The sequence below is a fragment of the Hyperolius riggenbachi genome, chromosome 10 (assembly GCF_040937935.1).
Source record: "Hyperolius riggenbachi isolate aHypRig1 chromosome 10, aHypRig1.pri, whole genome shotgun sequence".
Classification (NCBI taxonomy): domain Eukaryota; kingdom Metazoa; phylum Chordata; class Amphibia; order Anura; family Hyperoliidae; genus Hyperolius; species Hyperolius riggenbachi.
This window is the reverse complement of record NC_090655.1, coordinates 251,665,485-251,690,103: the sequence shown is the minus strand read 5'-3', so window position 1 is coordinate 251,690,103 and position 24,619 is coordinate 251,665,485. Positions and strand designations below refer to the sequence as shown.

Genomic DNA, 24,619 nt, shown 5'->3' with positions numbered 1-24,619 from the left:
GGGGCCACGTGGCACCCAGTCTAGGAGCTGCTCTCTGGTGAAGGTCGTGCGTGTGGTGGGGGGCGACTTGGGCGGCCCACGACCGCAGCCAGCGTGGGGTGATGGAGCATGGCATACTGGAGCTACAGGCTTGTTCCCCTGAGTGTATGCAGCACCCTCCCGCAGGTCGGTCAGGAGACAAGAGGCAGGTTATTGGTGCACATATCGCGTCCAGAGTACAGCCCCAGGCAGACAGCCCTAAATGCCAGGCAGGCAGCCCAAAAGCCCAGGCAAGCAGCCCAAAACAGACAGACAGTAGTGCACAGCCAAGCAGAGCAGGTAGTGTGAGACAGTCAGTTATGCCCAGCCAGGTAGGGCGGAAAGTATTGCAGGCAAGGTGCAGCACCCAGAGGTACAGTGGGCTGGGTACAGTGGGCTGGGGGGGACAGTTTAGCAGGCCAGATCCGGAGGGATTGCAGAGAACCGGCCAGCAGTGGGGGCATCAGACAGACAGATCGATGTGGCCTTACCCTTGCTGGTTTGCTGAAGAGTGCAGAGTGCAGCAGCAGGCAGTGAGCTGGGATTCTGCAGCGGTGGGTCCCTTGTAGTGATCCCCTCAGTGATCGGCGGGAGGCCAGGGGTCAGTGGCTGGCTCTCTGCAGGTGCTGGGTCGGCTCCTCCTCAGGGGTCGGTGAATGAATCGTCCGGCGGCTGGTGAGTCCTTTACGTGGTGGGCTGGTGAGTCGTTTGGCGGCGGAGCAGGACCGGCTCTCTATAGTGGCCCATGGCTGGCTCACCGCGGCTGATTAGTCGGCTCCACCAGGGGGGCCGGTGGGTCATGCGTCGACTGGTGGGGAGGCAGATCTTCTGGGGGGGGGCCGAGGGGAGAATCGGCGGCCGGCTCTCTCAGCTGATGAGTCAGCTCCTCCGCTGGCGGCGGGTCCTCCAGGGGGGCCGAGTGAAGATACGCCCGGCTGCCGGCTCTCTGGCTGATGAGTCGGCTCCTCTGCGGGCGGGCGGCTCTCTCCGGCTGATGAGTCGGCTCCTCCCGCGGGCTGGCAGCAGGCTACCGATCGCTCCCTGGCTCCTGTTTACGAATCGGCTCCTCTGAAGAGTCGATTGCGGGGGCCGTGCGCTCGGGCCTCTGGATCGGTCTCCGCGTTCGCTCCACGTGGTCTCCGCGTGGAGCAGGCTGAGTGCCCACACCAGGAATCCAGCGGCTTGCCAGCGGCTTGCCAGGGGAGATATCTGCAGCTTCAGCAAGGTAGCTGCTGCTGCACTATACAATACTATACTAATACTACCCTAATATACTAATACTAAACTATGCTATGTAGGAGAAAAAGAAAGAAAGCAGGAGCTCTGTGCCGGGGCAGCCCTCACGAGCGCCCATGAAACTCACACTCTCTCTCCCTCTCTCCCCTGTGAGCAGGCATGATGTCATGAGCCAGAGTTGTTTATTGGGGGTGAATTGATTTTGGCTTATGCAGGTTCTGGAAGGAGGGGCAATAATGTCTGAAAGCCAAGAGCCGTGGCTGCCATACTACGGCGCCACCAGTTGCACTTTGTATCATCTATTATCCCTAAGGAGACATCAAAGGGGGAGGGTTGGGGCAGAGGGAGGCGAGGGTTCAGCCACACATGCCCAATAACAGGAGCTGCTTGTGTATGAAGGAATGAAGACATGCATGTCCTGTTACTGGGCATGCGGGGGTCATGAACTTTTCATTCCGATTCGTATCTGCTTCCTGTATACAGGATTCATAACCGCTGTGCCAACCGGTAATGGAAAGATCAGAGGAAGCAGCGAGAGCAGTAATACATTCCACGCAACTCCATGTACAATGCTAATGAATTTTTAAAAAAATCACGAAACTGTTGCGCGCTCCTCACTGAATGAATACTTAAATACAGTGCCTAAACAAATCCCTATTCTGAATGGTTCGCCGTCTGCAATAATCTGTGTGTGCTTCACATTAAACAAATTGATATAGGAAAATACAGGGCGCTTAACATCCACAAAATGTAAAGGGGAAATACTTGGTTCAATTCACTCCATACATATGCTGATCTAGATTGGTCGGCCATTGAATTTTGTGAGCGCAAATCGTTATTGTATTGAGTGAATTGAAGGAACTATGAATTCATTGGAACTCTAAGGAAACTGTGAAATGGAGACTTGAACCTATGTTCTATAATAGTGGACTAACGCTCAGTTTCGTGAGAAGCAAGCACAGTAGCATGGTTGAACTGTGTGAACCAAGTATTTCCTCTTTACATTTTGTGGATGCTGAGCGGCCTGTATTTTCCCATATCAATGCTAATGAATTAATTAAATAAAACATCGTGGCATGTCAGGTTTGTTACAAAGGTGGACCGGGGTACCAAGGCCGTGCAGAGGGTCATAAAGTGGGGGGTGCTCAAATTTAAAAAAGGGTTCCCCCCCAAAATGCACAATAGTGCCAACAAGTGGTGTAGGAGATTTCCCCGAATCCCCTAGCCGTGCTGTGACGTGACTTTTTACAGACAAAAAGCCCCCAAAAAATCTGGACACACCAAATTTTGAACGTACAGGGGTGGAGTCAGCAGCACACTTAAGAAAACTTAATAAAAGTTGTGGGTGAGGCTAAAATGTGGCCATTGTTATTATGTATTTATATAGCACAGATCTCTTCTGCAGCACTTTTCAGTGTACATAGTCATGTCTCTGGCTGACCTCAGAGGAGCTCACAATCTAATGCTACCATAGTCATTAGTCTAAAGTCCTACCATAATATTATGTATTTATATAGCACTGACATCCCTGCAGCACTTTTTGTGTCAGAAAGACTGATTGTATGATCATTTCCAAACTGCTTTTGATTGAGAAATGGATCGATTTTGTATAGCACTGATCTCAAAATCGATCCCTTTCTTGATTGTGCAAAGCAGATAGGACATGCTGCAAATATTTAAAGAGTGACATTAAAAATTGCTTTTTACCTTATAATTGACATGGACATGTCTGCCCCTGCTAAAACGCCAATATCCTGCGGCAGAACGAGGGGTCTTTACCCCCCAAATCCCCTCCGTGGTGTCTGGGCTTCGCTTCCTGTTGAGGCAGGGCTAATGGCCGCAGCCCTGCCTCTCAGCGCGTCTATCAGCGCTGATCAATGCCTCGCCCATGGGCGGGAAGTTTGTCTTGCTTTCTGCCTCAATCCTATTACAAATGCTGTGTTCTCCCCAGAAATTTTTTTCCAGCCGGGTGGTATGAAAAAGTAGCCGGGTGGGGAATGTTATGCTGGGTGGCATTAGGTGGGAAATTGCGTGCGCAATGTCCCCCCCCCCCCCCCCCCCAGATATCCCCACTTACACCACCAATATATATAGGAAACATGGGGGGGGGGGGGGGAATATTGTTGGTTTCACTTTCAAATCTGCAGATTGAACCTGGCTGCAGTTTCTAATGTGACACTGTCAGTCACACAGGATATTGCTGGCTGTGGCTGTAAAGGGGCCAGGGTGTCTCACTAATCACCCTGTGCCTCTGTCTGCAGTTGCCCTGGGTTGTGGCCATCTGCACATGGGCTCACTCTCCTCTCCACCCAAGCTGCAGCTCTCTTACACCAGTGACACTTCTGGCGTTAATCAGGGCTGGGGAAAGCAGCGGCAGGACAGGATAATCATGGGGTAAAGGGGTCAAGCATCGTTAAGTTCTGACTAGCAGAAGTTGAGTTAGAAGCTCCCCTCCTCCATTAGACGCCAGCGAGACTCACAACACACACAAACACGCTGCGGCTGGACCAGTATAGGGAGAGGAGAGCGTCTGATAAAACATTCCACAAAGATCAGAGCTGTGTGCTCTCCCTCTCTTCAGCTCATTTGAGCTGAGAGTACAGTGAGGAGGGGGGCAGCGTCTGGCGGAACATTCAGAGACGAAAGCCGTGCTTCCTCTCTTCAGAGCTCATAGGAGCTGCGTGACGTCTCCTGCATTCCCCCGCCCCTCCACACAACTGCCGGAAGCTGAGGAGGAGGGCGGAGATAGCGTCTCTGAGTGACAGCGGCTGACTGCACTGATACAGCCGCCGCTGATCACTAAGAAATGCAAAGAGCAGGGATAATTTACCCGGGCGCTCAGAGAAGAACAGCCGGGCGGCCCGCCCTGGTAAATGGCTCTGGGGAGAACACTGCAAATGGAGCCTGCGTGGAACCATGAGTCACAGCATGCCCTGTCAGATCATGCTAAGAAGTTGCAACTCATTCAGTTTCAAGTCTCAGCATGCTCTGACAGGACTTGTTGTCCCATGTTTCCAGAGGCATGCCACAATTAGTATTTGCCTCTTAAGGGTTAATAATGCCTTGCTAACACAAATGGCAGAAGGAGAGCTGACTGACCCCAAGGCTAGTCAGAGGGACATCAGGCTCACACTGCCTGTTCAGTAAGCCAGCACCTATTCAGTAGGGGACCTTAGGCAAGTCTACCTAACACTGCTACTGCCTATAGAGCGCGTCCTAGTGGCTGCAGCTCTGGCGCTTTGAGTCCGCTAGGAGAAAAGCGCGATATAAATGTTATTTGTCTAGTCTTGTCTTGACATCAGCAGGCTCTCTTCCCTGCATGAATCCTGTGTGATCTGTCCCAGAAGCGTCTCCCCGCAGCCAGGAGCTCAGCCCCCACCTTCTGCACTGCAGAAAGTTGTCAACTCTAGTGCTTACAAAACAGACACGCAGACTGTAGGGAGGGGAGAGAGGAGGAGGAGGGGGTTAGGGGCCATGGTTTAGGATGACGTAGGCTGCTGTGTGAATGCCTTTACCTGAGCCTCTTCCTGCAGTTCAGCCACTCCAACAGAATCGCCAGGCTGCCACACATGGAGGCAGGAGCTATATGGCTTCAGGGAGAGGTCGAGGTGCGTGCAACAAATCCAGGGCTGCGAACGAGGAGAAAGGGAAGGCGGAGCTTCCGTGCAGAGCCAATCATAGATCCAGAATTTATTGCTGGCTGAAAAAAAGGGCTGGCAATCGGTGCCATAGCTCATGAGTGCATGTGTACTAATGGGGACAAGAACGAGCAGCTTGAAAATTACTAATTTTATACAGACTGCTAATAGAGAGAAGGGACCTATTGTAGTTAGTCACGGGGGGTGCTTGAGCACCCAGACCACCCCCCTGTGCACATGCCTGAGGGGTACCCCAAGTTTTCCTGGGGGGTCCTTTGATTTCTAGTCCTCCCATTCCGCACCCCCACTGAACTGTCCTATATGAGCTGTAGCAGTTTGGTTCCTCATTGGACAGAGTGATGGGCGGAGAGATATGGCTATACTGTATATATGGATGTATTTATATCCGCTACAGAAGTATTGGTGGTTTTGGATCTCCATGACATAAATAGATAATTCCTCTACCTCACAGCTCCTATAATTTTGTGTTGTGTAATTTCACAATAACTTTATTTGCACAATTCGGAACAAGAGAGAGATAAAGGTACATTACAAGGGGCACATGAGAGACAGGAGGATACAGTGGTAATAAGAATGTGACATCACATTGCTCTACAAACATAACAGATTTCTTGTTATAAGTATATGCAGCTAATCACAGTTCTCAGGAAATTAAATTCATTGTCCAAATTCCAATATTCAGAAAATTTCTATTCAAGGCAAAGTTATTGTCATGTTATTGTGATTGGTCGCCTGTAATGAGCACAACCTTCTGTAGTTCTCTGTCAGGTTGATACCTAGGGTTGGTCAGTGACATGCCAAGAACTCTGAGATGGTGCTAATTATATGTAGAGTTACGCAGATGCTGCATCTGGCCCATTTCCAATCTGCAGCATCTTTGCATCATTTTTAAATTATCAGCAGCTCACTGACCCTCCCTAATGATAATTGTTCCTCCCCTCAGAATTCTCTAACAGGAAGTGATGATGTTTCTCTATTTGCAGTGCGGAGTCCCGGCATCAGGAACCTCTCAGAGACTCGTCTCTCTGTATTCACAGACTGTACAACGGATGATGATGATGTCACTGGACAAGAGTCTCCTGCAGATATCCTGGTTACCCCAAATATTTCCCAAGACTCCCCTCACCTGTCTCACCCCGAGGGGCCTCATACCCAGAACAGGTCTCTCCCTGCTGGAAGACACTCCTGTTCCACATGTGGGAAATGTTTTGTACAGAAAACAAATCTTGTCAGACATGAGAGAATTCACACTGGTGAGAAGCCCTATTCATGTGCTCATTGTGGGAAATGTTTTGGTGATAAATCACCCTTTCTCAAACATGAGAGAGCTCACACTGAAGTGAAGCCCCATTCATGTGCTGAGTGTGGGAAATGTTTTGTTCTGAAATCAGACCTTATCATTCATCAGAGATCTCACAATGGCGGGAAGCCCTTTTCATGTTCTGTGTGTGGGACTTGTTTTGTAGAGAGAAGAACCCTTGTCAAACATGAGAAATCTCACACTGCTGTGAAGCCTTATAATGTACTGAGTATGGGAAATGTTTTGGGTGTAAATCAAACCTTAAACATGGGTGTTCTCACACTGGTGAGAAATCCTGTCCATGTGCTGGGTGTGGGAAATGTTTTGGTAATAAATCCAACCTTGTAAGACATGAGATCTTACATTAGTGTGACCTATTCATGTGCTGAGTGTGGGAAATGTTTTGTAGAGAAAAGAACCCTTGTCAAACATGAGAGATCTCACACTGGTGAGAAGCCCTATAATGTGCTGAGGATGGGAAATGTTTTGGGTGTAAATCAAACCTTAAGCATAAGTGTTTTCACACTGGTGAGAAGCCCTATTCATGTGCTGAGTATGAGAAATGTTATAAATCAGACCTTTTCATTAAAGTGGTCTGAAACTCAGCATGTCTTCTTTGCTCTTAAAGATTCCTTACAGCCTTAAACCAACTAGCACAAACCAAAATTGTAGCAGAACAACATTCAAACAGTTATGCTAGGTACACACGATACAGTTTTCTGACAGATTTACTGTCAGATCGATTTTATTTCCAACAGGTCTCATCTGATTTTGAATTGATTTTCCATTCACTTTTATGAAAAATTGTACAGTGAATCTGTTAGAGAATTGTATTGTGTGTACCTAGCATTAAAACAGCAATTTTTCCTGCCATGGAAAGCACCTTCAGCTTAGGATCCGATCCGAAGTGGAGATAACAGTATCTTTTGTTTGCATTCCTCACGTTACATTGTGTGTAATAACTGAAAAGGAGCTCTCTGTGCTTCAAGCATGCACACAGTTCAGATGAGCTCACTAGAATATTTTAATATATAATAAACAGCAGCTTGATTAAAATTCAATGGCAGCTTTCAGAGCAGATAAACTGTACTCTAGGAACTTGTCATTTGTAAACCGACAATATTACCTGTGCACAAAAACAAATATAATAACTGTATGGGTACTAAAAAGTAGGAAAAACACATTTTTATTGAATGTTTTGTCAGTTTCAGACTACTTTCATGAGAGATCTCATACTGGTGTGGGAAATGTGCGGAGTATGGGAAATGTTTTGGAGAGAAAGGAAGCCTCGTCAAACATGAGATCTCACACTGGAGAGGAGAGAAGCCCTATTCAAGCCCTGATTAAACAGTCTGGAACATCTTCAAAAAATTCACCAGTGGTCCATCGCTGGTGACACCGGGAGTCACAGTCCTCCCCAGCTTTATGTTGGGATTACCCCCTCCCACTAATCCATACGCATGCCCCAGATAGTTGGGTACAGTCCTCTGGGGCACACTTTAACCACTTTACCCCCGCCCGTACGGATTTCTTCGTCCCTTTTTCCATCCTTTAACCCCCAGGGACGGAGAAATCCGTACTTTGCGCACTCCCGCCGCTGCCCGCGCTACCGCTCGTAAACACGCCGCCCGCCGCTAGTAAACACGCCGCCGCCCGCTCGCCCGGAGATCAATGAACGGGAAAATCCATTCCCGTTCGTTGATCTAAGCCCCACAATGATCCGCTGCTCTCCTATGGGCAGTGCGATCATTGTGAGAAAAAACAAACACTCACAGCCTCCTTGTACTTCCTGCGAGCTTCCGGAAGGACGCTCGCGGGTCGCAATAAACAAAAAGTTACTGTTGCCATCTTGTGGCCAAACAGTAAAACTACACCCTTAGAATTTTTTACATACAAATAAATTAGTTTTACACTAAAAATTAACTCATTACCTCCCACACTCCCCATTTTTTTTTTTTTTCTTGTAATTAAAAAAAAAATTAAAAAATTTACAATAAAAAAAAATACATAAATAGTTACCTTAGGGACTGAACTTTTTAAATATTTACGTCAAGAGGGTATAACACTGTTACTTTATAAACTATGGGCTTGTAATTAGGGATGGACACAAAACTGAAAAAAATGCACCTTTATTTCCAAATAAAATATTGGCGCCAAACATTGTGATAGGGACATAATTTAAACGGTTTTATAACCGGGACAAAAGGGCACATAAATTTCATGGGTTTTAATTACAGTAGCATGCATTATTTAAAAACTATAATGGCCGGAAACTGAAAAATAATTAATTTTTTTCCCACATTTTTCCTATTTTCCCATTAAAACACATTTAGAATAAAATAATTCTTGGCATAATGTCCCACCTAAAGAAAGCCTAATTGGTGGTGGAAAAAACAAGATATAGTTCATTTCATTGCGATAAGCAATGATAAAGTTATAGACGAATGAATGGAAGGAGCGCTGAAAGGTGAAAATTGCTCTGGTGGTCAGGGGGTAAAACCCCTCAGTGGTAAAGTGGTTAATAAACTTTTCAGATATGCATTACCCTATTGTTTACATTGTTGTTATCACCCCTTGTTGTATGTTAACTGTTCAATGATACATTTACTACGATTCTATTTGGCTTTATAATTCGCTTGAATGTATCTCTTTTGAAAACATTGAAAACTCAATAAAATCTTTGAAAACAAACAAAAAATAATAATATTCACCAGTGATTTCAAAGAATACAGTGATGCTGTACCATCATATATTACCTTTTGTGAACCTGTTAAAACCTGCATCTCCACCGAAAATGTATCAAGTACAATGACAAACCCTGGTTTGCATTGAGTACATGTGATAAAGTCCTGTACAAAGCTGCTATATACAAACTGCAAAAGGGCATCAGTGAAGCAAGTTAAAAAAAAAACATTTTATCAAAAAGGCTTGAAGAAAAATGTACCATAGTGGACTCTTCTACAGTATTAAAAGCCCTACATGAGATCACCAATAACAAAAATAAAGTCCCACAATCAGTAGATAACTGGCAGCTTGCAAATGAGCTGAATACATTCTACTGTAAGATTTTACACCAAAGCCTTCCACACCGAGACCTCTCACAGGATTTACATCTCTTTACCAACAGACATTTCCTAGATCTGAGCACTCCAGACAGGCAATGGCTCCGCCCCCTGCTGTGCATTAGCATACACTATCAATATGCAAACTAGAAATAGGCAAACTTCATCAAACGTCAAAAGATTACAAAGACAGCTTGCCCAAATGCTGTGTCTGCAAAAGGCTGTAAAGTCTGTGCTGATCAGCAAGGCTTTTTGTTCAGATATTTTCAATTCATCTATGGAACTCCTAATTGTCCCTGCCTGTTTTAAACACCCAACCATTGTACCAGTTACTAAAAAAAAAAAAATGTAAAGGTAGCCATACATCTGGCGGCATGAAATTAAAATTTGTAAATTGGTGCTGCCAATGCATGCCCGACCAACAAAGCGACCCATTTCGGGAAGGCATTTTGTTGCATGGTTGATCGCGCATGCCACAAGATGTCGGGCTGAAGTTGGTTGGTCGGGTGTGCGGCGGTACGGCGGCGATTTCTGGAAGGATACAACGAAACTACCATTGCAATGTATAAATGTGCCTATGTGCAATTATACGTTTCCTGTCCTGTAGCAACCTCCACGCGGTGTGCGCAACCTCCAGGCAGCTCTCTGTACACGCTACTGGCGCATAGTTTCTGATGTCGGCGCCTGTGGCATGTATGGATAGCCGCCCGGAGGATAGCGGACACTGCACGGAGGCTGCTGCAGGACAGGTAACGTATAAATGAACACAAGGGTGGGGGGAGGTACATTATGCATTGGGGGCAGCAGCGGTGCGGCTGTAATGTACAGACAGAATCAACAAAAAACAAATGTATCTCTAATCAGATTCGATTAGAGATAAATTTGTTGAATCTGCCTATAATCGTCAGGTCTGTGGGTACCTTTAATGTCTAAATGGCTATAGACTGTGGTTGCCCTTACATCACTGGTTATAAAAGCATTTTAAAAACTGATAATAGCTTATTTGAATTCCATCGGATAGATCCCCTGTGAGCTCTCTGCAATTTGTCTATAGGTCTGCAGACAATGCTATAAACGTGTGTCTGCATTATTTACTACAGCATCTGGAGTCCCCAGGAACCTATGTCACCTATGCATTCAACACCATAATCCCATCACTGTTACACATCAAGCTCTCCCAACTAAGCATACCTGAACCCGTCTACTAATTGATAACCTATTTCTTCAACGATAGAAGACAGCAGGTTAGGCTTGGGAAGCACACCTCAGACTCTTTGACAGTCTGCACTGGAGCACCCCAGGACTGTGTGCTTTTCCCACTGCTTTATTCACTGTTCACCAATGACTGCATCTCTATAGGGCTTAATGCTTTTAAGACCATGGAGATAATAATCGACTTTAGGAGAACTCCCTCTAATCATAAATGGATCTGCAGTGACCCGAGCACATTCCTTCAAATTTGTTGAGTCTACAATCTCCAACAACTTAAAATTGGATAAGAAGACAGTCTCCATCATCAAGAAATCGTAACGGAGGCTGTGCCACCTACGGCAACAGAATTATAACAAATGAAAATGTTTGGTCTACCACAAAAAATGGTGCAATTCTATACTGCAATCATCGAATCCATGATGACATCAACTATGACTGTCTGGTTTGGCTCATGCTCCGTACGAGACTGCAGTGCATCATCCTATCAGCAGAAAGAATAAATGGCTGTAGCTCACGTTCCTTGCAGGATCTTTACGCTAGCAGGTGCAGTAAACTGGCAGCTAAGCTTGCCTCTGACCCCTCTCACCCTGCTCACTCCATTTTCTAACTTATGCCTTTAGGAATGAGATACCAGTCAGTCCCAACAAAAACTTCCAGGAACAGCTTTTTAGCTCAGGCGGTAGCCATGCTTAAAGGGACTCCAAGCACCTCTCATAGGCATGCCTTTAAGACTCCGAGCAGTACTGAGTACGTAAAGATGCATACCTGTCTGTAGCTTGTGCTCTCCTCTTTCATTTGATGCCTGAATCACTGTTCTACACCAAATAGTTTTCGTTTGATTTCAATTTAAAAATCGTGGCTGCCATCTTGGCTATGTTATATCTTCCGGGTCACCCCTGTCTTCTCTGTTAGAGAAGGGCATCACTTAATGAAGCAGGAAGAGGAAGTGACACGCATAGCCATTGCAAGAGGTTCCTCCAGAGGGGTCATAGCACGACTTTGTTAGAAGTTTCCTGTCTTAAAGGCATGCTCGTGAGAGGTGCTCGGAGTCCCTTTAAATCAGAACCACACTAGAGCTGCCAGGACAGGATTGCAATACAGCACAGAACCAAAAATGAACACTTCTCACGCTGTTTACTACCACTTTATCTATTTACTGTGCTTGACCTGTAATACCTACCCTGTGTGCCCTTGCATTGTTTTTATCTGTGTTGGTTAAGCAACTGCAAAGTCAAATTTCTTGTAAGTGCAAACTTATTTGGCCAAATAAAATTGATTCTGATATGCTGAGTGGTGAAAATGTTTTGTTCAACAATCAGACCTTGTCCTTCATGAGTGTTATCACACTGGTAATAAGCCCTATTCATGTACTGAGTGTAGGAAATGTTTTGGACAGATAGGCAACACAAGGGATATCAAACTCTGGAGAAGCCATATTAATGTGCTGCATGTCAAAAAGAGAATAACAAGTTGACAGTTAGTGCGAGCGGCTACAAAAGCCTGACGGCTGTTTCACGCCAAGCCACGCTTCCCGAGGCTGTTTCACACTAAGTGGCGCTTCTTCCAATGCTGTGTTGGCATCTCCTCTCCCATGATGGGTTTGTAAGCCCAGTAGCATATGTCTAGCCGGATGTGTGTGTAAGGGACGCTGCCAAACTCCGCCTCTTCCTGTTCCTGCATTCCATTAGCCACTGATTACGGCCAGGAAACAGAAAATGACATCTGGCATCACTCACTATTGCTAGGAGGCCAATCTCCCATCAAACAAGAATGCAGAGTCTGGCTTAGAAGGGGAGGGGCTGAAAAAGACACTGCAGCAGCAGCCCAGCGAGCCAGGCCATAAGGGACAGAGAAGGTGGGGAGCCCTCCCAATCTGTTTCCTCCTTTACTTCCTTCCCATCACTGATATCTGATGCCTGCATGATGGTTGGTACCTGGATGAGCATATCTTTAGCAAGAATACCAAATCTGCCCAGTAGTGTCCATATTATGCTACATCTGAGCTGTGACCCCGTCCAGTCACCTGATTTCCAGGATACTTTCCATAAGCTCAGTAATGGTGGAGGGAGGAGAGGACTTCCATTTCCTGGCAACCAGTCTGTGAGCTACTGGGAGGAGGGGCATGGCCGGAAGGGAATGGGAGTCCCAGGAGTGATATTAGTGGCTTATAAGTAAAATGTAGAAATCATTCAGGATTCCCACTTTTACATGAATTCTCCTGGTTTCAGCATCAGAAACACTTCCTATATTGATATATTGCTGTATATATGTATTGCCTTGACTACTGCAATGCCCTACTTTCTGGCCTCCCCATGAAACGCATTGCACAGTTGCACCTCTTCAATCAGTCATGAATGCAGCAGCTAGACTCATCCATTCCTCCCACCACTCTGCTTCCTCTTCTCCCCTCTGTGAAGCCCTACACTGGCTCCCTATCTGCTTCAGGATCAGTTTTAACCACTTGATGACCACAGTGCTAACCCCCCCCCCCCTCCCCCCTAACGACCAGGCTGTTTTTTGCAGTACTGGGCTGTGCAGGCTTTTCAGCCTCCTGCACAGCCCAGCTATGGAGGCCAGTGATCGGACTGACCTCCTTTTTTTTGTCCCTAAGGGGACATGCCGCCGGAGGGGTCCGATTGCTGCAGCAGTTTTTTTTTTTTTTTTTCTTCAACCTCATCGAGGCCCTCTCTCTCTTCGTCCCCTCTCCTTCCTCCCTCTCCTCCGTCATCTGAATTGGAACAGGACAGCGATCCTGTTCCACCTCTCATAGGCATCAGCCTATGAGAGGACGGCGCTCCTGGGCCAATCAGAGGTCGGGGATCGCTGATCTTGTACAGCGCTGCCGGGGACCGCAGCGATGTACGCATGTAAACAAAGGGGATTTCTTACCCCTTTCATTTACAAACACCCTGCTAGCTACGATCGGCCCCGCCTCTGGTTCACTTCTGGAATTTATGACTTTAAAGTCGGAAAACCACTGTGCCTGCGCAGCTGCGCCATTCCTCCCGCTGATGTCACCAGGAGTGTACTGCACGTGCACAGACCATACTGGGCCTGCGCAATACACTCCTGGTGACGTTAGCGGGAGGGAGGGGGTGGCTGCGCAGGTGCAGTGGTTTTCTGACTTCAAAGTCGGAAATTCCAGAAGTGAACTGGAAGTGGGGCCAGGAGCATCGAAGATTGGCTGCGTGGGCACAGGACGTCTGCGGGGGACCATTAGAAGCCCCAGGTAAGTTCAACTCATTTTCTCCCAACCCCCTACAGAAGATCTTTAAGATTCTTTACCTACAAATCTGTGCACAAGACCTCCCCAACCAAAATTTTTGAGCTCGTCAACAGATATATACCTGCCCACCCCCTTGGGATCCCCACTGATCTCGGCCTGACCCTCCCACGCATTTCTCACTCCCATACACGCCTACAAGACTTCTCAAGAGCTGCCCCCACCCTATGGAACTCACTTCCACTCCTCCTCAGACTCGCTCCTTTCTTCAACACCTTCAAGCAAGCCCTCAAAACACATTTCTTTGAAGGATACCCAAAGTGACATGATGAGATAGACATGTGTATGTACAGTGCCTAGCACACAAATAACTATGCTATGTTCCTTTTTTTTTCTTTCTCTGCCTGAAAGAGTGAAATATCAGGTATGTAAGTGGCTGACTCAGTCCTGACTCAGACAGGAAGTGACTACAGTGTGACCTTCACTGATGAGAAATTCTAACTATAAAACACTTTCCTAGCAGAAAATGGCTTCTGAGAGCAAGAAAGAGAAAAAAAGAGGAATTTCTTATCAGTGAGGGTCACACTGTAGTCACTTCCTGTCTGAGTCAGCCACTTACATACCTGATATTTAACCCTTTCACATAGAGAAAGAAAAAAAGGAACACAGCATAGTTATTTGTGTGCTAGGCACTGTACATACACGTCTATCTCATCATGTCACTTCGGGTATCCTTTAAAATGGAATACCCCCCCACCCCCATCTACCTCTCTCAGTCAAGCACCTTTTCCACAGCCCTACCTCATGTGTCCCTCCCCCACCATTTAGAATGAAAACCTTTGGCATGGGTCCCCCTCCCCCCCCCCCCACCTTAGTGTGCCTTTCTTAATCTTGCAACCCTAGCAATGACACCCTTCTCGTGGACTAACTCAGAATTGATTTGCTGGGTCTCTGTAAAATGCATCTCACATCCTGTTTGCATGTATACAGTGGTTTGCAAAAGTATTTGGCCCCCTTAAAGTTTTCCACATTTTGTCATATCACTGCCACAAACCTGAATCAATGTTATTGGAATTCCACATGAAAGACCAGTACAAAGTGGTGTACACGTGAGAAGTGGAACGAAAATCGTACATGATTCCAAACATTTAAAAAAAAAAAAAATAACTGCAAAGGGGAGTGTGCGTAATTATTCAGCCCCCTGAGTCAATACTTTGTAGAACCACTTTTTGCTTCAATTACAGCTGCCAGTCTTGTAGGGTATGTCTCTACCAGCTTTGCACACCTAGAGACTGAAATCCTTGCCCATTCTTCATTGCAAACCAGCTCCAGCTCAGTTAGATTAGATGGACAGTGTTTGTGAACAGCAGTTTTCAGATCTTGCCAGAGATTCTCGATTGGATTTACATCTGGACTTTGACTGGGCCATTCTAACACATGGATATGTTTTGTTTTAAACCATTCCACTGTTGCCCTGGCTTTATGTTTAGGGTCGTTGTCCTGCTGGAAGGTGAACCTCTGCCACAGTCTCAAGTCTTTTGCAGACTCCAAGAGGTTTTCTTCCAAGATTGCCCTGTATTTGGCTCCATCCATCTTCCCATCCACTCTGAACAGCTTCCTTGTCCCTGCTGAAGAGAAGCACACCCAGAGCATGATGCTGCCACCACCATATTTGACAGTGGGGATGGTGTGTTCAGAGTGATGTGCAGTGTTAGTGTAACGATTGGTGTTAGCAACAGCTTTTCTGATTACTGGTGATCTGCAGTATCACCACTAATACAGATGCTATATCTGATTATTTGGTGATCTGCAGAATCACCAATAATGCTGATATAGCGTCACCAAGATACTAGAATGTGTAAGGTGTTTAGTGCAACTGTAACAATTAACACACAAGGAATATGTCAGGAACTCCTGAGGAGCAGAAGTCCCTGTTTGCATCAATGAGCGACTCGATAGAGGATACAGACACTACTGCAGCCGAGGATCTGTTAGCTGTTAGATCCCGGTCTGCCAGGTAGTGAGATCACTTGATGGAGTGAGGTGATAAGATACTACTGCAGCCAAGGATCACCTAGACAATAGGAGATCTCGGCTAAGCTATGAAACACCTAGGTGGAATTGGTGATTCAGACCGTACTGCAGCAGTTTATTTCCGAGGAGCGGAAATACCCAGAACCCCTCAGCCTAGGCTAACCTAGTGCTGAGGGTAGAGTAGTCAGACAGGCAGATTCAGCAACACACGGACAGAGGCAGTACAGAAACGAGAGACAGAATCAGTGTGTAGTGTAACAAGCAATGTTCGGCAACTAGATCAGATAGGCAAGGTACAGAATCAGAAGACTAGAGGATAGTCAGGCAAGCAAGAGGTCATAACAAATAACACAGTTCAATTAGTACTTTAAGCTATCAAAGTATCTGACTAACTGTGGATTCCCAGCTCCTGCCGGTTCTGGCACACTGTAGGATCTGACTCAGGTCTGAGCTAACACATATAGTATTCGCAACAGCAGACAAGGAACAACTGACAGGCCAGATCTATATATACTTGGAGCGCTCCTCAGCTCCACCCCTATCACTCAGCCAATCAGAAGAGTGACTGAGGACTGCCCTTCTACTTGCATAAAGGTCCTGTCGTTTTGCGCGCGCGCGTAAGACTCAGCCTCTGAGTGTTAGAGAGGCTCTGCCCAATGTCCGCATCAACATGAGAGTTAGCAGCTGCCGGCTGGGTCGCGGGAACCGCCGCCATGCCGCTGGCCGCGGCGACGGTATCCCTGCTGCCCTGTGACAGTATGTTGGAACGTGACTGTGCGGTGGAAACCTCCGGCTGAGATGCAGAGACCGCCGCCATGTTACTCACCGCGGCGGCGGTACTTTTGCTATCCCTTACAGTTAGTTTTCCGCCACACATGGCATTTTGCATTTTGGCCAAAAACTTCCATTTTGGTCTCAGCTGACCAGAGCACCTTCTTCCACATGTTTGCTGTGTCCTCCACATGGCTTGTGGCAAACTGAAAACGGAACTTCTTATGCTTTTCTGTTAACAATGGCTTTCTTCTTGCCACTCTTCCATAAAGGCCAACGTTGTGCAGTGCACAACTAATAGTTGTCCTATGGACAGAATTCCCCACATGAGCTGTAGATCTCTGAACCTCGTCCAGAGTCACCCTGGGCCTCTTGACTGCATTTCTGATCAGCGCTCTCCTTGTTCGGCCTGTGAGTTTAGGTGGACGGCCTTGTCTTGGAAGGTTTACAGTTGTGCCATACCCCTTCCATTTCTGAATGATCACTTGAACAGTGCTCCGTGGGATGTTCAAGGCTTTGGAAATCTTTTTGTAGCCTAAGCCTGCTTTAAATTTCTCAATAACTTCATCCCTGACCTGTCTGGTGTGTTCTTTGGACTTCATGGTGTTGTTGCTCCCAATATTCTCTTGGACAACCTCTGAGGCCATCACAGAGCAGCTGTATTTGTACTGACATTAGATTACACACAGGCGCACTCTATTTAGTCATTAGCACTCATCAGGCAATGCCTATGTGCAACTGACTGCACTCAGACCAAAGGGAGTTGAATAATTACGCACACCCCACTTTGCAGTTATTCCTTTGTAAAAATGTTTGGAATCGTGTATGATGTTTGTTCTACTTCTCACGTGTACGCCACTTTGTATTGGTCTTTCACAAGGAATTCCAATAAAATTGATTCATGTTTGTGGCAGTAATGTGACAAAATGTGGCTATCCAGTGCTTGGATAGTGTAATGGTTGAGGGCTCTGCCTCTGACACAGGAGACCTGGGTTCAGATATCATATCTTTCTGTTCAGTAAGCCAGCACTGACTCAGTAAGGAGTCCTTGGGCAACGACACTTTTACTTCCTACTGAATGCGCCCTAGTTGCACAACAATGAGAAGAAAAGACCGGCACTAGACATCAACAGCAAGGCACAGGTCCGCTTCACCGGATTCTGTATTCATAACATGCACGTGCACTTCAGAACAAAGCACTGTATTATGGTAAGAAGAGATGTGGAAGGCACTGAGCTTGCAAAAGATATACCTTTTAATCCAAGGTGAAAAGACACATCAGGGTATGCAGTGGGGTGAGGGAGGCCTGACAGCTGTTTCGCTTTGGAACAAAGCTTCCTCAGAGGCCAAAGAAAAGAACAACTTTAACCCAAGTGCAGCCAGCATTAAATGGTTTCACTTACCGCTCAGAAGACGGTGTGCAACGCCCACCCGCGGCGGATGCGTTGATCCGGCATGTTGGCTCCGCCTGTCAGAAGTGACCTGTGCGCTGCTCTAACCTATCGGTGAGCTGCGGGTCTCCCCGCTACCCACGCGTCAGCACTTCCGCAATCCGCGTCATCGCCTGCCTCTCCGCTCGCCGCTATTGGTGGAGGCGTTGCCATGGAGTTCATCAACCATGCTGCTAAACACAAGGGGACAATTCCGTCTAAAATCAATAGACATGCATTAGATCATAATAAACTTTTACACATAAAAGAACAGAAAATAAACAGCCATATATCTAGACAAGTACCATAAATGTGTTCAGGCATCTTGACATTAGATAATGAAAAAAGAAATGCAAGTGAATTAGTACTTTGCCAAAAAACAATGAAGTTCGTTTCTTTCATTAAAACCCAGGGGACCGCAAGCTCCTGTCTCAGAGATGAGTCTCGCTTCCTGCTGTAACAGTATCTGCTCAAGATTTCCACCTCTATGGGGTACAGCAACTTGTTTAAGACCCATAAATCTCAAAGAGTCTGCGTTTCCATCATGATGCTCTCGCATGTGCATAATGAAACGACCAGCACCTACACCTGTCACAATCGAATTGACATGCTCCTGAAATCTGGTGCATATCATTCGAGTTGTTTGGCCGATGTAGAAGCGATTGCATGAGCACATGATCGCATAAACAGTATTCCTAGATCGGCAATGCAAAAACTGTTTAAAATGCAACAATTTGGCACCAAGTCGTGCGCTTTTTCCAGCCAAAAATTGAGTACAGTGATTGCAATTTCCGCATCTAAAATTCCCCACAGGGATGTTTTTCTGCAACCAATTCTGCTCATGAACCGCTCTGAATTCACTGTCTACAATGACATCACCTATCGTCTGTGCTCTTCTAAAGGAAATTAATGGTCTGTTCTTAATGAATTTTACACTACTCTCACTTGCCTGAAATTCACACCAGTGCTTCTGAATAATAGCCTTGATTTTGTCTGCCATCGGGGAATAGTCGAATACACAAGCAAATGCCCGTGTATCCGAATTATGATTGGTTCTCACTCTCTTTCTGTTTGTGAGTAGGTCTTCCCTGTTGCGGGCATCTGCCCTCCGGAAGGCTGAGTTTAGTTCATCCATGTCATAACCCCTCACAGACAGTCTAACTGCCAGCTCTTTACTTTGGGAGACAAAATCCTGCCTTTTGACATTGTTACGTTTTAATCTAACGAACTGTCCATAAGGAATGGCTTGGATGGTATGTGGATCGTGGTAACTAGACTGGAGGAGCACAGAATTGGTGGCCGTGTCTTTCCTATGTCCTTTGCTGAGGACACAATTATCCTCAACCTACAGCTCTAGATCAAGGAACTGTAAGCTGGGATTGGCCAGCACCCCTGTGAACTGCATGTTGAGGTCATTGTGATTGACATAGCCAAGAAATTGATTAAATTCACTCACCGTGCCCCTCCAAGTCAGAACCACGTCATCCACATATCGATACCAATGGCCAATTTTAGCTCGAAAAGGATTATTGGTCCCCAAGATGTATCTCTTCTCCCATCCCCACAAAAACAGATTGGTACTTGTCTAGATATATGGCTGTTTATTTTCTGTTCTTTTATGTGTAAAAGTTTATTATGATCTAATGCATGTCTATTGATTTTAGACGGAATTGTCCCCTTGTGTTTAGCAGCATGGTTGATGAACTCCATGGCAACGCCTCCACCAATAGCGGCGAGCGGAGAGGCAGGCGATGACGCTGATTGCGGAAGTGCTGACGCGTGGGTAGCGGGGAGACCCGCAGCTCACCGATAGGTTAGAGCAGCACGCAGGTCACTTCCGACAGGCGGAGCCAACATGCCGGATCAACGCATCCGCCGCGGGTGGGCGTTGCACACCGTCTTCTGAGCGGTAAGTGAAACCATTTATTGCTGGCTGCACTTGGGTTAAATTGTTCTTTTCTTTGGCCTCTGAGGAAGCTTTGTTCCAAAGCGAAACAGCTGTCAGGCCTCCCTCACCCCCACTGCATACCCTGATGTGTCTTTTCACCTTGGATTAAAAGGTATATCTTTTGCAAGCTCAGTGCCTTCCACATCTCTTCTTACCATAATACAGTGCTTTGTTCTGAAGTGCACGTGCATGTTATGAATACAGAATCCGGTGAAGCGGACCTGTGCCTTGCTGTTGATGTCTAGTGCCGGTCTTTTCTTCTCATTGTTGTGCAATTAATAGACTTTGATACTGTGCACAGATGCAAGATACAGAAGTGCCAACCACTGAGGCTCCTGGACCTTCCGTGGAAACGGTAACTACAGGAACCAAACGCCTCCAAGTGGGTAGGTCTGATTGGAAAACCTTCTTTACTGACACAGCCAGTGGGTCCAATTCCAGCAAAACAGTGGGGGTGAAGGTGTTAGAGCAAGATCTGAGTCGTCTATCAGACAAGGAGGTCAAACTTTTTTGGACCGTGGCCTCACTCAAACGCTGCGAGTCAAAACAGATAGCATCCAGAGGCTTTCGTAATTATAGAGAAGCAAGTGAATATAGGAATGATCCAGAATTCATGAAAGAGTGGGACGATGAACACCTGCAACATGCCATAAGATTGCAATCTATTGTGCTTAAGAGAACTGAGCGTGAATACAACACTACAGTGGCTGAAATCACACAGTGCAAAGAGGAATTTCTCAGGTTGACTTCTGTGGACCAATTAACAAAAATTGAGGAAAAAATCGAGAATCGATTCGTTCCAATCCAGGACGACATCAAACAAAGAAAATTAAGTAAGTTCAGACGAGATCGCCAGGATTTCAAGGAGGGCAATGTATTTGAGTGGGGGCAACCAACAAGGCGCCCAAGAAATAGAAAAAGGCGACAACCGTCTGACAACAAAGGATATTGGGCCACAGATTCAGGGAGCAATTCAAGTCCAGAGGAGGCGGATGAACAAGTAAGACCAAAATCCCAACCAAGAAATAAGCCCAAACCTGTTCTAAAACCCACCCCAAAGAGAAAATGTGTAGAGGTCCCTTTAGGAGAGCCATCAGACGAGGACGAGGAGGAAGGTCCAAGTTCCGCCAAAACTCCCACCAAAAGGGTTACTTGGGGGAGGGGGACCTATGGGAAGGGCAAACACAAGAGGATATAGAAACACTCCAAAAGATAGAGATGGATAAGGAGCTCCAGATAATCAACATCTCTGGAACACAACTACCTGAGGGTAGTGAGTCACTCCTCAAAAAAAGACTTAATTATTCCTTGACATGCCAATTCAATAAATTTAACTTTGAGGTGGATTGGTATAAAACCATACGGAGAATTAATATTGCTCTGTGGCAGGAAAACAAAGGAAACCCACCAACAGATGAAATCCGGTTAAATAGCCATACCACCATAAGCCAGTTGGGTTTTTTGGTTCAGAATCTGAACAGCACGCAAGATCTGGAAGCTCTTAACAATTTGGAACAATTATGGTCTGAGGGCAATAATGATGCAGAGATGCAAGTAGACCTAGCAGAGACACCCAAGGAACTCTTTCGACCTTGTAAATCTACCAAGGAGTTCAGGACATCTCCAGGCTCGGCAGTAGACATCCTGAATAGGAGGGTTTTACAGGACATGCAGGCACTAATTTATCCAGAGGTCAAACCCAATATTACCAAAGAGGAGAGGGAAGCACTGGACTGGCTCAAGGATAATAAACAGCTGGTCCTGAAGAAAGCCGACAAAGGGGGGAACCTTGTGGTGATGTCCAGGGAATATTATGTTAGTGAAGCCCTAAGACAACTAGAGGGACCTGATGGATTTTACGAAAAGCTAAAGAGCAATCCGCTACCACAACATAAGTCCCTGCTCCAAACCCTCCTTAGGAAGGGGGTAGAAAAAGGACTCTTAACCAAACAAATGGGGGAGGGGTTGTTACCAGACTACCCCAGAAAGCCAGTGTGGTACTTTCTCCCCAAGGTCCACAAGAATCCTGTGGCCCCCCCGGGGCATCCGATTGTGTCAGCCAGGGGTTCACTTACTGAACCACTGTCCAGATTTCTGGACCACCATTTAAGACCTTTTTTGAGGGTGGTGCGCACCCACCTGACTGACACCTTGGATGCCCTGGGTAAGGTCGTGGGGGTGGAGCTTAGGGAGAAAGAAACCTTGGCTTCCATCGATGTTGTCAACCTGTACACACGTATCCCCCAATCTCAGGGAATCCACATGATTGGTGATCTACTAATTGAATGTGGAGAGGAACCAACTTGGGTAGAATTTTTGATGCAATGTTTGGATTTCGTGCTGTCGCATAATGTGTTTCTTTTCCATGACAGGTGTAGCGATTCGGTGTAGCGATGGGGACACCTGTAGCCCCAACTTTTTCCAATCTGTTTTTGTGGGGATGGGAGAAGAGATACATCTTGGGGACCAATAATCCTTTTCGAGCTAAAATTGGCATCGATATGTGGATGACGTGGTTCTGACTTGGAGGGGCACGGTAAGTGAATTTAATCAATTTCTTGGCTATGTCAATCACAATGACCTCAACATGCAGTTCACAGGGGTGCTGGCCAATCCCAGCTTATAGTTCCTTGATCTAGAGCTGTATGTTGAGGATAATTGTGTCCTCAGCAAAGGACATAGGAAAGACACGGCCACCAATTCTGTGCTCCTCCAGTCTAGTTACCACGATCCACATACCATCCAAGCCATTCCTTATGGACAGTTCGTTAGATTAAAACGTAACAATGTCAAAAGGCAGGATTTTGTCTCCCAAAGTAAAGAGCTGGCAGTTAGACTGTCTGTGAGGGGTTATGACATGGATGAACTAAACTCAGCCTTCCGGAGGGCAGATGCCCGCAACAGGGAAGACCTACTCACAAACAGAAAGAGAGTGAGAACCAATCATAATTCGGATACAAGGGCATTTGCTTGTGTATACGACTATTCCCCGATGGCAGACAAATCAAGGCTATTATTCAGAAGCACTGGTGTGAATTTCAGGCAAGTGAGAGTAGTGTAAAATTCATTAAGAACAGACCATTCATTTCCTTTAGAAGAGCACAGAGGATAGGTGATGTCATTGTAGACAGTGAATTCAGAGCGGTTCATGAGCAGAATTGGTTGCAGAAAAACATCCCTGTGGGGAATTTTAGATGCGGAAATTGCAATCACTGTACTCAATTTTTGGCTGGAAAAAGCGCACGACTTGGTGCCAAATTGTTGCATTTTAAACAGTTTTTGCATTGCCGATCTAGGAATACTGTTTATGCGATCATGTGCTCATGTAATCGCTTCTACATCGGCCAAATAACTCGAATGATATGCACCAGATTTCAGGAGCATGTCAATTCGATTGTGACAGGTGTAGGTGCTGGTCGTTTCATTATGCACATGCGAGAGCATCATGATGGAAACGCAGACTCTTTGAGATTTATGGGTCTTAAACAAGTTGCTGTACCCCATAGAGGTGGAAATCTTGAGCAGATACTGTTACAGCAGGAAGCGAGACTCATCTCTGAGACAGGAGCTTGCGGTCCCCTGGGTTTTAATGAAAGAAACGAACTTCATTGTTTTTTGGCAAAGTACTAATTCACTTGCATTTCTTTTTTCATTATCTAATGTCAAGATGCCTGAACACATTTATGGTACTTGTCTAGATATATGGCTGTTTATTTTCTGTTCTTTTATGTGTAAAAGTTTATTATGATCTAATGCATGTCTATTGATTTTAGACGGAATTGTCCCCTTGTGTTTAGCAGCATGGTTGATGAACTCCATGGCAACGCCTCCACCAATAGCGGCGAGCGGAGAGGCAGGCGATGACGCGGATTGCGGAAGTGCTGACGCGTGGGTAGCGGGGAGACCCGCAGCTCACCGATAGGTTAGAGCAGCGCGCAGGTCACTTCCGACAGGCGGAGCCAACATGCCGGATCAACGCATCCGCCGTGGGTGGGCGTTGCACACCGTCTTCTGAGCGGTAAGTGAAACCATTTAATGCTGGCTGCACTTGGGTTAAAGTTGTTCTTTTCTTTGGCCTCTGAGGAAGCTTTGTTCCAAAGCGAAACAGCTGTCAGGCCTCCCTCACCCCCACTGCATACCCTGATGTGTCTTTCCACCTTGGATTAAAAGGTATATCTTTTGCAAGCTCAGTGCCTTCCACATCTCTTCTTACCATAATACAGTGCTTTGTTCTGAAGTGCACGTGCATGTTATGAATACAGAATCCGGTGAAGCGGACCTGTGCCTTGCTGTTGATGTCTAGTGCCGGTCTTTTCTTCTCATTGTTGTGCAACTAGGGCGCATTCAGTAGGAAGTAAAAGTGTCGTTGCCCAAGGACTCCTTACTGAGTCAGTGCTGGCTTACTGAACAGAAAGATATGATATCTGAACCCAGGTCTCCTGTGTCAGAGGCAGAGCCCTCAACCATTACACTATCCAAGCACTGGATAGCCACATTTTGTCACATTACTGCCACAAACATGAATCAATTTTATTGGAATTCCTTGTGAAAGACCAATACAAAGTGGCGTACACGTGAGAAGTAGAACAAACATCATACACGATTCCAAACATTTTTACAAAGAAATAACTGCAAAGTGGGGTGTGCGTAATTATTCAGCTCCCTTTGGTCTGAGTGCAGTCAGTTGCACATAGGCATTGCCTGATGAGTGCTAATGACTAAATAG

At 46.2% G+C, this 24,619-nt stretch overlaps 2 protein-coding genes across 6 annotated transcripts in view; both read left to right on the top strand.

Moving 5' to 3' along the window:
- The window catches only part of LOC137535291 (oocyte zinc finger protein XlCOF29-like), a 66,096-nt gene extending 54,332 nt beyond the window's left edge, over nucleotides 1-11,764 (top strand). For 3 of the 5 annotated variants that reach the window (XM_068257113.1, XM_068257114.1, XM_068257117.1), the window contains one exon: nucleotides 5,897-7,505. In XM_068257113.1, the coding sequence (XP_068113214.1) occupies nucleotides 5,897-6,561 (665 nt within the window). In that variant the 3' untranslated portion in view covers nucleotides 6,562-7,505. Of the gene's footprint in view, nucleotides 1-5,896 lie in introns of all 5 variants that reach the window. The other 2 variants (XM_068257116.1, XM_068257115.1) reach the window with 2 other exon arrangements.
- Nucleotides 1-24,619, top strand: part of LOC137535286 (zinc finger protein 585A-like) — a 301,513-nt gene that overhangs the window by 146,588 nt on the left and 130,306 nt on the right. The gene's annotated exons all lie outside the window — the stretch shown is intronic.